At 32.8% G+C, this 14,765-nt stretch overlaps 1 protein-coding gene across 1 annotated transcript; it reads right to left on the reverse strand.

Moving 5' to 3' along the window:
- Nucleotides 1-418: 418 nt before the first annotated feature.
- On the reverse strand, nt 419-12,283 carry LOC131936215 (zinc finger protein 493-like). Its single transcript, XM_059293126.1, has 2 exons — nt 12,275-12,283; nt 419-6,073 (listed from the first exon to the last, which is right to left on the reverse strand). The coding sequence occupies exon 2, from the start codon at nt 6,047-6,049 to the stop codon at nt 2,876-2,878; it is 3,174 nt and encodes a 1,057-aa protein (XP_059149109.1). The 5' UTR covers nt 6,050-6,073; nt 12,275-12,283; the 3' UTR covers nt 419-2,875.
- Between the last annotated feature and the right edge of the window lie 2,482 nt (nt 12,284-14,765).

Genomic DNA, 14,765 nt, shown 5'->3' on the forward strand with positions numbered 1-14,765 from the left:
CAGGTTTTGTCTTCTTGACTTTTAATTTATAACTAGTAGTTGTGTTATTGGTTCAAGCATTAGAAACTGATATTTGTGTTAGGGAATGACCCCACTTTGCTGAGACCAAAGAAAAAGATCAACTATAAATGTTCAGCCACAAGGATGGTCAAAAATGGATAATTTCACTATTATAATTTACTAGCCATCGGTACCCGTGAATTATAGGCCTATATCTTTTTCATATTATACATGTTTGAGAAAAATAGCGTATAAAATAGTTATTGGTCAAAATGCAATGTACTGAACACAACAAAGCATAAATTATGATAAAAATACAATACCAAAATGTCAAAACATAACCACTGCAAGTTTTGTCTTCTTGACTTTTAATTTATAACTTGTATGTGGTGTTATTGGTTCAAGCATTAGAAACGATAAATGTTTAGCAGCAGGGATGGTAAAAAATGGGTAATTTCAATATTAAAATTTACTAGCCGTCAGTACCCGCTACACATGAATTATAGGCCTATATATTTTTAACGTTATACATGTTTGAGAAAAATATTGTAAAAAATAGTTATTGGTCAAAACGCAATGTGCTTTACTATACGTTGAACAATATTTGTGACCATGCAAAGAAATAACTAAATAGCTAAAAATCTGACACATTTAAAATAACATAGGCTACCAATACCTACTAGAAAAATTAAAACCAAATTAAAGGCTTTACATTAGTCAACAGAACACAATATTAAATCCACAAACTGAATAAGAGACTTAAAGGATTCCGTTAAAAACCCAGCTTTGTTTTTTATAGTAATTTGTATAAGTGTGACAGAAAATTTTATATATTTCATAGTGTCCATCTTGATACGTAGATTTATAGAATCTAGATCTAAATCAAATTTGAATGAAATAGTTCATTTCTTAAAATTCTAAAATCTGAAGATGACATTAGTGTTGTTTTTTTCCATAGTGTAAACATGTGGCCTATGAAGTAACCAGGACCCAGTAACAGAGAGACAGATGGGTACAGCACTTTGATGAGATTTTAAACCATCCTCTCTCATCAAACATCCCTGATATACCACCTGCAAACCACCTACTAAATGTGTGTACAGATCTACCCACAAAGTTAGAAACAATAAGAGCAATAAAGAACATGAAAAACGGCAAAGCAGCTGGCCCGGACAGCATCCCACCAGAGGCACAAAAAGCAGACCCAGCCATATCAGAATACATACTACATCCTCTACTTAAGCAGATTTAGGAAGAAGAGAGACCTGTCACAATGCAACAACTGGAGAGGGATAATGCTTCTTTCCCAAGTAAGGTGCTGACAAGAATCATCCTAGAGAGACTTAGAGATGCCTTGGACAAAAAGCTGAGACAAGAACAAGCGGGTTTTCGTCAAGACAGGTCATGTACTGACCAAATTGCCACACTGTGCATCATTATTGAACAGTCCTTTGAGTGGCAACCCCCCTTATAAATGATTTTTGTCAACTTCGAAAAGGCGTTTGACAGTGTGAATAGAGATGTTATCTGGAAGATAATGAGCCACTATGGAATACCCAAAAAATTTATATCTATCACACAGAAACTATACGAAGACTCCACCAGTCAGGTAATACACAAGGGAAAACTAACAAAACCATTCACGGTGACGGGAGTAAGACAGGGATCTATGCTATGACATCTGCCTACTATCTCACAAGCATCAACATACGCAAGCCAAACTAAATCGGCTATCTGAAGAAGCCTCCAAAGTTGGAATAAAAATCAATAAAAATAAAACAGAGGTCATCAGAATCAATAACAGCCAGGACCTGCCTATACAGCTAAATGGAGAAGATTTACATGAAACAAACACATATCTGGGAAGCGTGATCAATAAGGACGGGGGAGCAGACGAGGACATAAAATGTTGTATCAACAAGGTTAGATGTGCCTTCATCTCACTGCGCCCAATGTGGAGGTCCAAGGCCCTGCCTCTCCGGAGCAAAACTGGGATTTTCAACACAATTGTCCAGGGAGTGCTGCTCTATAGCTCAGAGACTTGACTTGGAGGGTTACGAAGATAAATACTGATAAGCTACAGGCTTATGACATATACTTAAAAAGGTGGCCAGACAAAATATCAAACAAAGACCTGTCGTGAACTTTAAAGCAACAGCCAATATAGACAGATATTGAGGCCCGTAAATGGGGATGGATCGGACACACATAAGAAAACACCGCAAAACATGCTTTGGACTGGAATCGAGGGAAAAAGGAGGGTGGGCAGGCCAAGAAAGACATGGAGAAGCAGTTGAAGAAGAGGCGCAAACAGCTGGGCTCACATGAGCTCAGATAAAGGGGGCAGCCCAAAACCGAGTCTGCTCGAGATGTGTGGTTTCAGCCCTTTTCTCCCCAGGGGCCACAAAGGAATGATGATGATGATACATGTGACGTCATTGTTTAATTCGTTCTTGTCACAACTATAAACACTTTTCCGGTTGTATAATTAAAATTGTGTTTCTACATTCTAATATGCCTTTATTTTTCATCTTTAAATAAAATCTAGATTATACATTTAAAACATGTAACATATTTTCAACAAAAGTCCTTATCCAGTTCTCCATACATCGCTGAAGATACTGATATCATAGCATGTGAAAATATTTTGCGGGCGGACAGAGACAGAGAGACATGGGCTTTTAGATATTAGGGTTAAGAACAATCTGCTTTTATCTTTTAACTACATTCAAATTTATGCAATGAACATTTTGCAATATTTGCATATATACATAAATATATAAGTGACCTAGAAGTAGAACTTAAATATTATCCTATTATTAAAATATACATATTGTGAATAGATGCTTCAACAATTTAAATAATGTAAAGATTATTAATCACACTTCTCTGTAAAGTTTTCATGACAAACATCGGATTTGTAAAATGTATCTCTAGTATGAATTTCTTTGTGCCTACTTAAACCAGAAATGGATGAAACCTTTTTATAACAAATATCACATTCATATGGCTTAGTTCCTGCATGAATTTTTTTGTGTCTATTTAAATTAGAACCATCTGAAAACCTTTTATGACAAAGATCACATTCAAATGGCTTAATTCCTGCATGAATTATCTTGTGTGTATTTAAACTACACCTGTCTGAAAACATTTTATGACAAAGATCACATTCATAAGGCTTAACTCCTAAATGAATATTTTTGTGTCTATTTAGAATATAAATGTCAGAAAACTTTTTATGACAAACCTCACATTCATGTGGCTTATCTCCAGAATGAACATTTTTATGTTTACTTAACATAGGACTCTGTGAAAACCTTTTAAGACAAACATCACATTCATATGGCTTATCTCCTGAATGAACTCTTTTGTGTTTATTAAAATTAGAACCATCTGAAAACCTTTTATGACAAAGATCACATTCAAATGGCTTAATTCCTACATGAATCATCTTGTGTGTATTCAAATTAGAACTGTCTGAAAACCTTTTCTGACAAAAAACACATTCAAAAGGCTTAACTTCTAAATGAATTATTTTGTGCTTGTTTAGAGTAGAACTGTCTGAAAACTTTTTATGACAAACATCACATTCATGTGGCTTATCTCCAGAATGAACGCTTCTGTGTCTATTTAAATTAACACTACGTGAAAACCTTTTATGACAAAGATCGCATTCATAAGGCTTAATACCTGCATGAATTATCTTGTGTCTATTCAAATTAACACTATGTGAAAAACTTTTAAGACAAAGATCACATTCATAAGGCTTAACTACTAAATTAATATTTTTGTGTTTGCCCAGAGAAGAACTGTCTGAAAACTTTTTTTGACAAACATTACAATCATATGGTTTATTGCCTGAATGAACTCTTTTATGTAAATGAAAATTATAACTATAAGAAAATTTTTTGAGACAAACATCACATTCATATGGCTTATCTCCTGAATGAACTGGTTGGTGTGTTATTAAACTACGATTACTACTAAACCCTTTATGACAAACATCACATTTATATGGCTTTACACCAGAATGAACAATTTTATGTTTTCTTAGAGTAGAACTGTCTAAAAACCTTTTATGACAAACATAACATTCATATGGCTTATTTCCTGTATGAACCCTTTTGTGTTTCATTAAATTAGAATTGCCAGAAAACCTTTTATGACAAAGATCACATTCATATGGCTTAATTCCTGCATGAATTATCTTGTGTGTATTTAAATTAGAACTGTCTGAAAACCTTTTCGGGAAAAAAACAAATTCAAATGGCTTAACTTCTAAATGAATTTCCTTGTGCTTGTTTAGAGTAGAATTGTCTGAAAACTTTTCATCACCTTCATGTGGCTTATCTCCTGAATGAATTCTTTTGTGTCTACTTAACGTATTACTATATGAAAACGTTTTCAGACAGACATCACATTCATATGGCTTATCTCCAGAATGAACTCTTTTGTGTTTATTAAAGTTAGAACGGTCTGAAAACCTTTTCTGACAAAAAACACATTCAAAAGGCTTAACTTCTAAATAAACTTTTTTGTGCTTGTTTAGAGTAGAACTTTCTGATAAATTTATATGACAATCATCACATTCATGTGGCCTATCTCCAGAATGAACTCTGTGTTTTGTAAAATTAAATTTGATAGAAAACTTTTTATGACAAACATCAGATTCAAATAGTTTATCTCCTGAATGAATTCTTTTGTGTTTTGTTAAATCACAATTCCGTGAAAACCATTTGTGACAGAAATCACATTCATATGATTTATCTCCTGAATGAACTCGTTTGTGTCCTGTTAAAACAGAATAACAAGAAAACCTTTTATGACAAACATCACATTCATATGGTTTATCTCCTGAATGAACTAGTTTGTGTCTTGTTAAAACCGAATTGCGAGAAAACTTTTTATGACAAACACCACATTCATATCGCTTAACACCAGAATGAACAATTTTATGGTGGCTTAGACCAGATTTGTTTGAAAACCTTTTATCACAAGTATCACATTCAAATGGTTTATCTCCTGAATGAAGTCTTTTGTGTTCCATCAAGCTAGAACTGAAGGAAAACTTTTTATCACAAACATCACATTCATACGGCGTATCCCCTGAATGAACTCGTTTGTGTGTTGTTAAATGAGAATTGCTAAAAAACTTTTTATGGCAAACATCACATTCATATGGTTTATCTCCTGAATGAACTCGTTTGTGTGTTTTTAAATGAGAATTGGTCAAAAACGTTTTATGACAAACATCACATTCAAATGGTTTATCTCCTGAATGAACTCTTTTGTGTTTTGTTAAATAGTAATTGATAGAAAACTTTTTATGACAAACATCACATTCATGTGGCTTATCTCCAGAATGAATTTTTTTATGTTCATTTAACCTAGAATTATCTGAAAACCTTTTATGGCAAGCATCACATTCAAGTGGCTTCTCCCCTACTTGAGCTTGTTTATTCAAGTTAGATCTTTGAAAAAACTGTTCATGACGAACATGAGGATAAACAGAGAGATATGTTTCATCTTCAGAGAGTGTTAGCTTTTCTTCAAGTCCATTTTGTTGTTTGTCCTCAGAATCTAAAAATTGTGTCCATAAATCTGGTTTTATATCTTTTTTGGTTGATAAAGTTTCTAATTCTGGATTTATATCTTCAGTACATGATAAAGTTTCTAATTCTGGTTTTATATCTTCACTGGTTGATAAAATTGCTGATACAGCAGGTTCCACATCTTTAAAATTTAAAAATCCTGTTGTTACATTTTGAGAAGTTAGAAATGTCATATTATGTTTTACATCATCAAAAGATGATAATGTACATTCTGCACTAATGTCTTGAGAAGACGAAACATCTAGCATAACATCAGTTTCAACGTCTTGTGAAGTTATAAACGTCTTGTTTGGTTTCATATCATGGAAAGTCAAAAATTTTGATAATTCTGTTTTTATGTCAGCAGAAGATGAAAACACTGCAGATAGATCTGGCTTCACATCTTCAGAATTTGAAAATTCTGTTAATTCAACTGACTGTACATCTGCCTCTTCCATGTTGCACTGCTTCTTATAATTGAACTGGGGATTAAATTTTTTAATGTTAAAGTGGTGATTATATAAATCTAGTGACTACAGTCAAGACAAAGTTTTTTCAATAAAACTGTACAGAAAGATATTAAAATATCTTAGAAATGAATCAACATTATTAAAAACTATTAGCTTTGAATATAATATTGCACCATATGTTGTAAGCTACTAAAAATATAACCTTAATTTATAGAATTAATTTTACAAAAAAAGGTGGAACCAAACAACTTAAATTAAAAGGTATAGATCTAGATAAGCTACACCTCCAAAACAAAACTCTACAAAACAAAACAGAACTCAAAGGAACAAAACACACAATTTCTGACTACCTTCCTAGAAAGAGGAAAAATCCTGACAAAAATTAATTAAAATGTAAATAAGGTTATATAATAGTCCGGCTCGTTGCCTAAACTCTAAATTAATATATAGTTGATATGTGAGCCATGTATATCTACAGTATTATTGATTCCTTTTACCAAAATCTTACTCAAAGATGCGGTATCCACACTGACATTTCTATCCGCTATATTTTGTATCGTTACATCATTGTTACGATAGTTGCCTGACAGAAACAACTAGTTTTTGTTTTTTGCGGAATGAAATCTTAAGTCTAGTATTTTAATTATAATTCAATTGTAGCATGTGCAGAAAAATTAAAATTATGGGTGTTATTATTGTATTAGTAATTTTTTTTAGTATATTGATTTTTTTCTTCACTGTTGGCCGACAGTAGCTGCATTGATAATTTTTAAATCCTTTATTTGTTTTGGCATCTGAGCAAGCTAGATAATTAAATGTGGACTCTAATGGTCTGTTAAATGTCATGGTATATGCGAAATAACAGAATATTTGATTTTAAAATTTCATAATTCAACCTATTCTATACATCCATAAACTAGTATGCAGTTTTTTCTGACAGGGGCAGACAATCTACCCCCAAAATCTCACAGTAAAAAATTTTTTTTTTTTTTAAAGTACTATTTCCTGTCATTTCTATTAGCACTGCAATGACATAATTTTTTTTTATACAAAGAAAGCTTCAAGTAAAAAATTAGGTAAGTTTGAACCTGTTAGTTACAATTTTAGCAGAAATGAGAATAACTTTACAAAAGAACCATTTTAAATTTAACTAAATTGAAAGCAAAAAGTTTATTGATAAGCAAAAAATTAAACAAAAAGATCAAGAAATTAGAGAATTAAAGTCAGCTGTTAGAAAACATATAAAAACAATTAATGAATTAGAAGTAGAAAACGATAATCTCAAATGTTTACTATTAGAGGAAGAGGAGGATAATGAAATTAAATCTAAAACTGGTAGGCCTTAGGACAAATGAGAAAAAGCATTTATCAAAATTGATGCTTTCACTTTCAAGTTTTATATGCACATAGTCTGGTTTGCTATGGAAGCGTTATTTTCCATAGAATATGGAACATAGATCTAGATCTAGAACAGTAAAACTCCATTTTAGCGTATTTTATTCCCCCAATTCACGTTCACCTCCAGACCCTCCAGTTGAGCGTATTTTATTATAAACACAACCGCAACATACAAAAATGTTAGGAGATCACTAGGCCTATTTTTATGAATCTTTAGTTTAGTTTTTTAAATTAATTTTGTCAAAACTTGAGAAAAATTTAAAATTTGGAATATTGAATGTGTACTATTTAATTAGATCTAGATTTAACTTTTTTTTTCTTGAATATGTGTTCGTGTCAGTTAAGATTTTCCTGGCAATGGGTAAAGTAGAAACGCATAATAGCAAGGCATGATACTATAAATTAACTTACATGAACTCACAATGACTCTAAGCTATGACGTATGCTGTATATTAAAGTCAAAGTGAACGCACGGTGAACACTTGAACATGTAGGGATTTTTCTCATGCCAACAATCACACGCTATTTAATTGCCGCTGTAATGATAATTAATAATAATTTTTTACTTTTTCGAATTAAAACATTCATAACAAATAAATAGATCTAGATCTAGTAGTCGATCTCCTTACCAAAACCGGAAGTCAGAACCTGACCCTGAAACGTCATGCTCTTTTAGTTTTCGCATTTTAAGTGTTTTTGGGGGGGTCCTATATACAAAAATGAAAAAACTGCTAATCTAGCAATATCTCATCACTATTTTAATGCGAAATGCTAAGGAAATGGATACTATGGCTTAAATGCCAGAAACATTTGCGAGATATGTAGTAATAATTAATACAAGCATTTCTTATGGAGCACTCTCATTAGGAACTGAACTGCAACGAAAAACGACCGACCACCGGGCATCAGCGCTCGACAGCTCCTAGATAAATATATATTTGAGATATTTACCATGATTAATTACATTGATGATGGTTCCCCTTTCCAAAATCCAATTCACCATAGAAATACCATGCCTCTGCTATTTTTAGTAACGTTACGTCATTGTTACGCTAGTTGTCAGATAGAAACAACTAATTTTTGTTTTTTGCGGAATGCACTGTTAAGTCTAGTATTTTAATTATAATTCAGTTGTAGCGTGTGTAGAAATTGTGGACATTATTATTGTATTAAAGTATTAGTAATTTTATAAGTATATTGATTTTTTTTCTTCACTGCAAGCCAAGTAGGCCGACTGTACTGTTAGTTTTATTGAACATAATTCGTGACCGGTCGTTAACCTTGTAAATACTACATCTAAATACTTCGTGGCCTACCCGACTGCATAATTTATATGAAATTATATGTAGTTTTTAATTAGGCCTTAGTATTGTATTTTAAACAATGCTCATTCCGAGCCTTTTTTGTGCTAAATCTAATTAGGCCTACTGGCAATTTTTTTAAATTTTTAGACTTGGTCAACCTCGTTAATGCTGTTGTGTTAGTTAAACATATAGGAATTGTGTGTAAAATTTACGCAGTTACTCAGTTACTACGTAGTACGATATCAATAAATAAAGTAGTATTTATTTCCTTTTAGAAATCTATTGATACAAAATGTCTAATATTTTATTTTCCAATACATCGTGGTGTGTGGCAGAGTAAACAGAACGGTGCGGTAGGTGACCTAGAATCTCCGAGTTCGAATCCGAAGTAAATCAGTTGTGCTTTATTTTATTGTTTCACATTGGAAATGCCACGAGCGGATTTATTTTCTTTCTTTTTTTAAAATATTTTTTGATCGAAATAATATTTTATAAAATAATTATTCAAGATTTTCCAAACATCGTCACTCGCATCGCTCGCGAGATCGACTGCTTACATTTTCTTGTCTGCGGGAGAAAAATGTTGACACGGTCGAGGGTTCACCGTGAGTTCAGCAGGCCTACCATACATACGTCACAGCATTAACTATTGCTGTTAGAGATCGTCGGTGGGCAAACCCACCCCTCCCCTCATAAACCAAGCAAATCGTAAAACAACTTAGGGTCATTTTAAGTTCATGCAAACTTACAGGACTATAGATTTACTACGCATAGCTGGTTAAAAAAAAAAAAACTTCGCCTAACCTAATGCTACTACAGAAGAGAAAAATAATTATAGAGTATTTATTTTAAAGTTTTAAAAAAAGTTGATTTATCATCTTACCTAATACTGTATTGTCTTTACAGTTAGAATGCCTAGATCTAGATTTCTGTCAGATCTATTTTTAGTTTTGGATATTAATTTTATTATCATCTTCATGGGTATTGATTGTTCAATTCATCATGGAAGGCCTAATGTCTTAAATTGTACATTATACATAGAATTTAAAATAAATATGTCTGATATTTCTTTAATAAACATAATGAATATAAAGTTTTATTTCCAACAAAATATTTTGATTTTTTTTGGTAACTAAAATACCCAATGTTGTCGTAATTGCTATGCCATCATGCTACGAATGGAAAACACAAACCAACGTAACTTTTTGAGCTTTTTTGATGGCGAAAAAGAGTTTCGCATTTTAAGAAGTTAATTGGTCATTTTGTTTTTGCTTGTTTTCTTGGCCCCTAATTAAGCTAGACCATTAAATTTGGTCTCAAATTAACCAGTAAGTGATATAGTTTGTAATGATATATCATAAGTGACAGACAATTTTAATTAAAAAATTTAATAAGAAAACCTAAGATCTAGATCTAGGCCTATATCTATTATTATCTATCAGCTAATCATTAGTCTAATGATACTAATCCTAGTGGTTTCCTAACATTTTTGTGTGTTTTGGATTTGTTTATAGATCTAGGCCCTAATAAAATACGCTCAACCGGAGGTGAACGTGAAGCGGCGAATAAAATACGCTAAAATGGAGTTTTACCTCTAGAACTATTTAACTATTTTCACTTAGGCGCCACTTGCGAGACAAAGAAATTAGGTTAAAAGTACATGTGACAATTCTTAAATATTCCAAGGGATACAACAAAGTAAAATACCTTTACCGGTAATCCCTTAGTTTAGCGTTGGAAATTATCGGGTAATGTTTGTTGAGTCTCGGTAACTAGAGTTATGGTAAACCTCATCATGGTTTATTTGACCATTGAAATATAAATAAATTGAAAGTCGCTTGTAGTAAATTAATGTTTTAATTTTTTAAGTTTAATCGACAAAAGGAAACAAGAATAAATATAATAGTAGATTTAAATTAGTAGATCTAAAAATAAAAAAAAACAACATATATTTATATAAATATAAATAATGAAGTCAAATGTAGGCTAATAATTTAATGTTTTTTGCTTGCAGCGGATTTGCTACCATTAATTAATTAGATCTAGATCTAGCTAGATATCTAGCTGCTAGGCCAAGTAGGCCGTTCGAATTCACAGCTTCCGGGTTTGTTGTTTTGAAGCCATCTCACGGCTCATGCGCTTACCAAAAATGGCGACCAGTTTCGCTTTCACTAATGGGTAGAGCGATAAAACTAATGATTACGAAGCCATCGTTAATTTAAGAAATCGGAACTATCCGTTTCTATTTAAGTCTGTTATTTAAGAATTGTCGGATCTACTTTTGGCCTAATTTCTATGTTTGTCTCGCAAGCGGCGCCTTAGTGAAAGTAGCTCTATATAATTCTTATCTTTCGAATCAAATAACTATAAAATACCGCAGGTATTTTTAACCAGACTATTGCTATTTTTTACTTGAAAGCATTAATTTTACACACGTTACAATAAACTGGTAATAATTTATGGTAGGCATGAGATATGCTCTGTAAGAATAATAATGCCATTTTATTATAATCTTTTTTGGTGAACACGAAGCGCGGGAAAATGTGTGACGCGCAAGAATCCAATCATTCGGCTAGATTTATGACTGTTTTTTATGTCACACCTAAAAATAGAATGTTTACGCTTTCTTCATTGATGATCGTTTTCATTATTTTTTTAAACTGAAAGTATGAATTATTAGTTAGATTTCAGGTTTTGTAACTTGGTATACTTACCCTTTATCAAAATTAAAAGCATAGCATGCTGATTGTGAACAAATATAGTCATAAAACACAAATATAAAGTTACAAACAATGCGATGTCGGGATGTGCCACACCCCCTCAAGAAAACACGTGTTTATTAAGCTGTTTATCTCACTTTACAACAGTAATTAAAATTAATTTTCAAATTTTTATCACTTATTGGGTAAGATTAAGCACATATTTACTAAAAATGAAAAAAAAACAAAAGCAAATTCTGTTTTAATGAAGGTCACGGGTCAAGTTTTTTTTTCCTTCTGTCATGTTCAGTGGAGGGTGCCACAGGCTGACCTGACTTTGGAATTTTTTTCAGTAATAATGACTTTGCACAGAAAGTTAAAATATGCTAAATTGGCTTAGTTTACTAGTGTGCAAGCTATTATTGATACATTTTTAATAAAAAAATCATTCTGTAATTCTCATCAAAAAGCCTAGGCCAAGTAAAAAAATCTAGATTACGAAAATAGTAAAAATAATTACAAAATGTAAATATGATTACAAAAATAAATCTATCTAAATTTTAAACATTCTATTCTGTATAAAAATAAAAGATGACACCAAATAAAGTATAGTTTACAGTACTTCCGGTGAATTCCGGAAGTGTGTGACAGACTTTGGCATTGTTTTACTGTTTTTTACTGCTATACGATTCCGGAATAATAACCGACGCTAAACTAAGGGATTACCCCTTTACCACCTAACCCAACAGCCAGGGTCAAGTATAAATAAACCTTATCACTGGCTTAACACAAGCCCATGCAAGTACACTCACACAGCGAGTGACATCCAAAAATGTCCAGTCAGCAACATCTGCCGGAAACTGATTTCCACACACCTCGGACACTACCCGTAAACAAATAGTCCATAATTCACAGATAACAAGCAACACGCCACGAAACATAAGACAGAAATATACAAAAAAGACACTTAATATAAACATTAACAACAATATAAACAAAATATATACAAACTAGCCGTAGACAGTGATAAAACAATTATTCAGCTGCGCCATAGTACAGAACTACATAAGTAAAAAGCACGAACAGTTTACGACATAATTCAAAAGGATACATTCGCCTTTTTAAGTTACAGATAAAATAATAATAACAACACTTCAGCCGCTCACACATATTTACATAACTGGTCTTGACTATGTATATACACCCTACTCCCATACATACAATACAGTGACCCATGCTCTATTTATATTATATATAATATAATATAAAAGGCCTTCGTGCCTACAATTGTTACCGTTTTTTAATACATTTGAATAAATTTGAATAAATTTAAATTAAATTTAAATAAATTTAAATTAAATTTGAATAAATTTGAAATTTATATTAGTGGCGTGCAGAGCTATTATGATGCCCAAAAACAAGCGAAGATGCCCCCATTCAGAGGCGTAGCGAGAAGGGGGGCGGGGGTGCGGACCGCACCTGGTGACACCATTTAGGGGGGTGACACAAAGGCAAAAAGTAGTAAAATATATAGAGAGAAATTTGAGAGGGGTAGAGGGTGCAAATCGAAAGTTTGAGTGGGGGTGCAAATCGAAAATTGAGCCATCCCACCCCCACCCCACCAACCTTAAGCCTGGTATGTAAATTTGGGAAAACACGTAATGTGATACCCTACTGTATTCGGAACAATGTAGAAGTTTTTATTTTTTTTGATACCTGTACTAGTTACGGACCTCAAAAATGCTAGTCTTGTCTCGTACGTCGAAGTTGTCGGATACGTAGGAATAAAGCGTCTCGTCTTGGTAACAGGAAAACAAAACTCGATACATTGAGAAAATATCGATGCTAGTCATAGAAAACAACGATTTCTGCTTGTGCGCTTTGTCGATGTTTAACCTTGTGATTTTTAACCTGTGAAATATTTTATTGAACTTTTGTACCGCTAAAGACACAACAGGCAAAGATATTTATGTAAGCCCTGCTAGGGGGGGATACCTTAAAATCTATCTAACTGTCCGGGTCAGTGCAACCGTGGTGAAACCCACGGTGATTATATCGTATCCTTAGTCTAAATAAAAAAAAAACTAGTAAAATAAAACAAAACTTTAACAGTTAATAAAATTTATTTATCAAAAATATGGAACCAATAAAAAAATCATAGAAAAAGAATAGATAAAAACTGACACAAACAGACAAAACAAAACCAAACAAAACAGTTTATATACAACAAAACATTACGTTCGACCACTTGCTGGTGTTGCACCGACTTATGGTGTCTAGGATGGTCCAGGCCCTGACACACAGAAACCTCCCTTCATCCATTCTCGACATCCAAAAGTCCACACCAAACAAAACACTACGTAAAACCACTAAGTACAATACGTTACGTACAATACATTACGTAGAAAACAATACGTACACAACAAACTTTTTACACCAAACAAAACAATTCATATATAACAAAACACCCAGCCAAGTTGCACAAGCAACCTCACTGGAAGGGGGGGGGGAAGAGAAAAAGAAAAGGAAAACATAAGAAAAATGCATGGTAATGGCAGATATATACATAAATATATACACAAGTTCAAAATGCTACCTACTACTTCTATCTAGCTAAAGCCTCGAGTAAAACTAATCGATGCTAGTCATAGAAAACAACGATTTCTGCTTGTGCGCTTTGTCGATGTTTAACCTTGTGATTTTTAACCTGTGAAATATTTTATTGAACTTTTGTACCGCTAAAGACACAACAGGCAAAGATATTTATGTAAGCCCTGCTAGGGGGGGATACCTTAAAATCTATCTAACTGTCCGGGTCAGTGCAACCGTGGTGAAACCCACGGTGATTATATCGTATCCTTAGTCTAAATAAAAAAAAAACTAGTAAAATAAAACAAAACTTTAACAGTTAATAAAATTTATTTATCAAAAATATGGAACCAATAAAAAAATCATAGAAAAAGAATAGATAAAAACTGACACAAACAGACAAAACAAAACCAAACAAAACAGTTTATATACAACAAAACATTACGTTCGACCACTTGCTGGTGTTGCACCGACTTATGGTGTCTAGGATGGTCCAGGCCCTGACACACAGAAACCTCCCTTCATCCATTCTCGACATCCAAAAGTCCACACCAAACAAAACACTACGTAAAACCACTAAGTACAATACGTTACGTACAATACATTACGTAGAAAACAATACGTACACAACAAACTTTTTACACCAAACAAAACAATTCATATATAACAAAACACCCAGCCAAGTTGCACAAGCAACCTCACTGGAAGGGGGGG

Source organism: Physella acuta, unplaced genomic scaffold (genome assembly GCF_028476545.2).
Source record: "Physella acuta isolate Inbredline_101_S28 unplaced genomic scaffold, ASM2847654v3 ptg000171l, whole genome shotgun sequence".
Taxonomy (NCBI): domain Eukaryota; kingdom Metazoa; phylum Mollusca; class Gastropoda; family Physidae; genus Physella; species Physella acuta.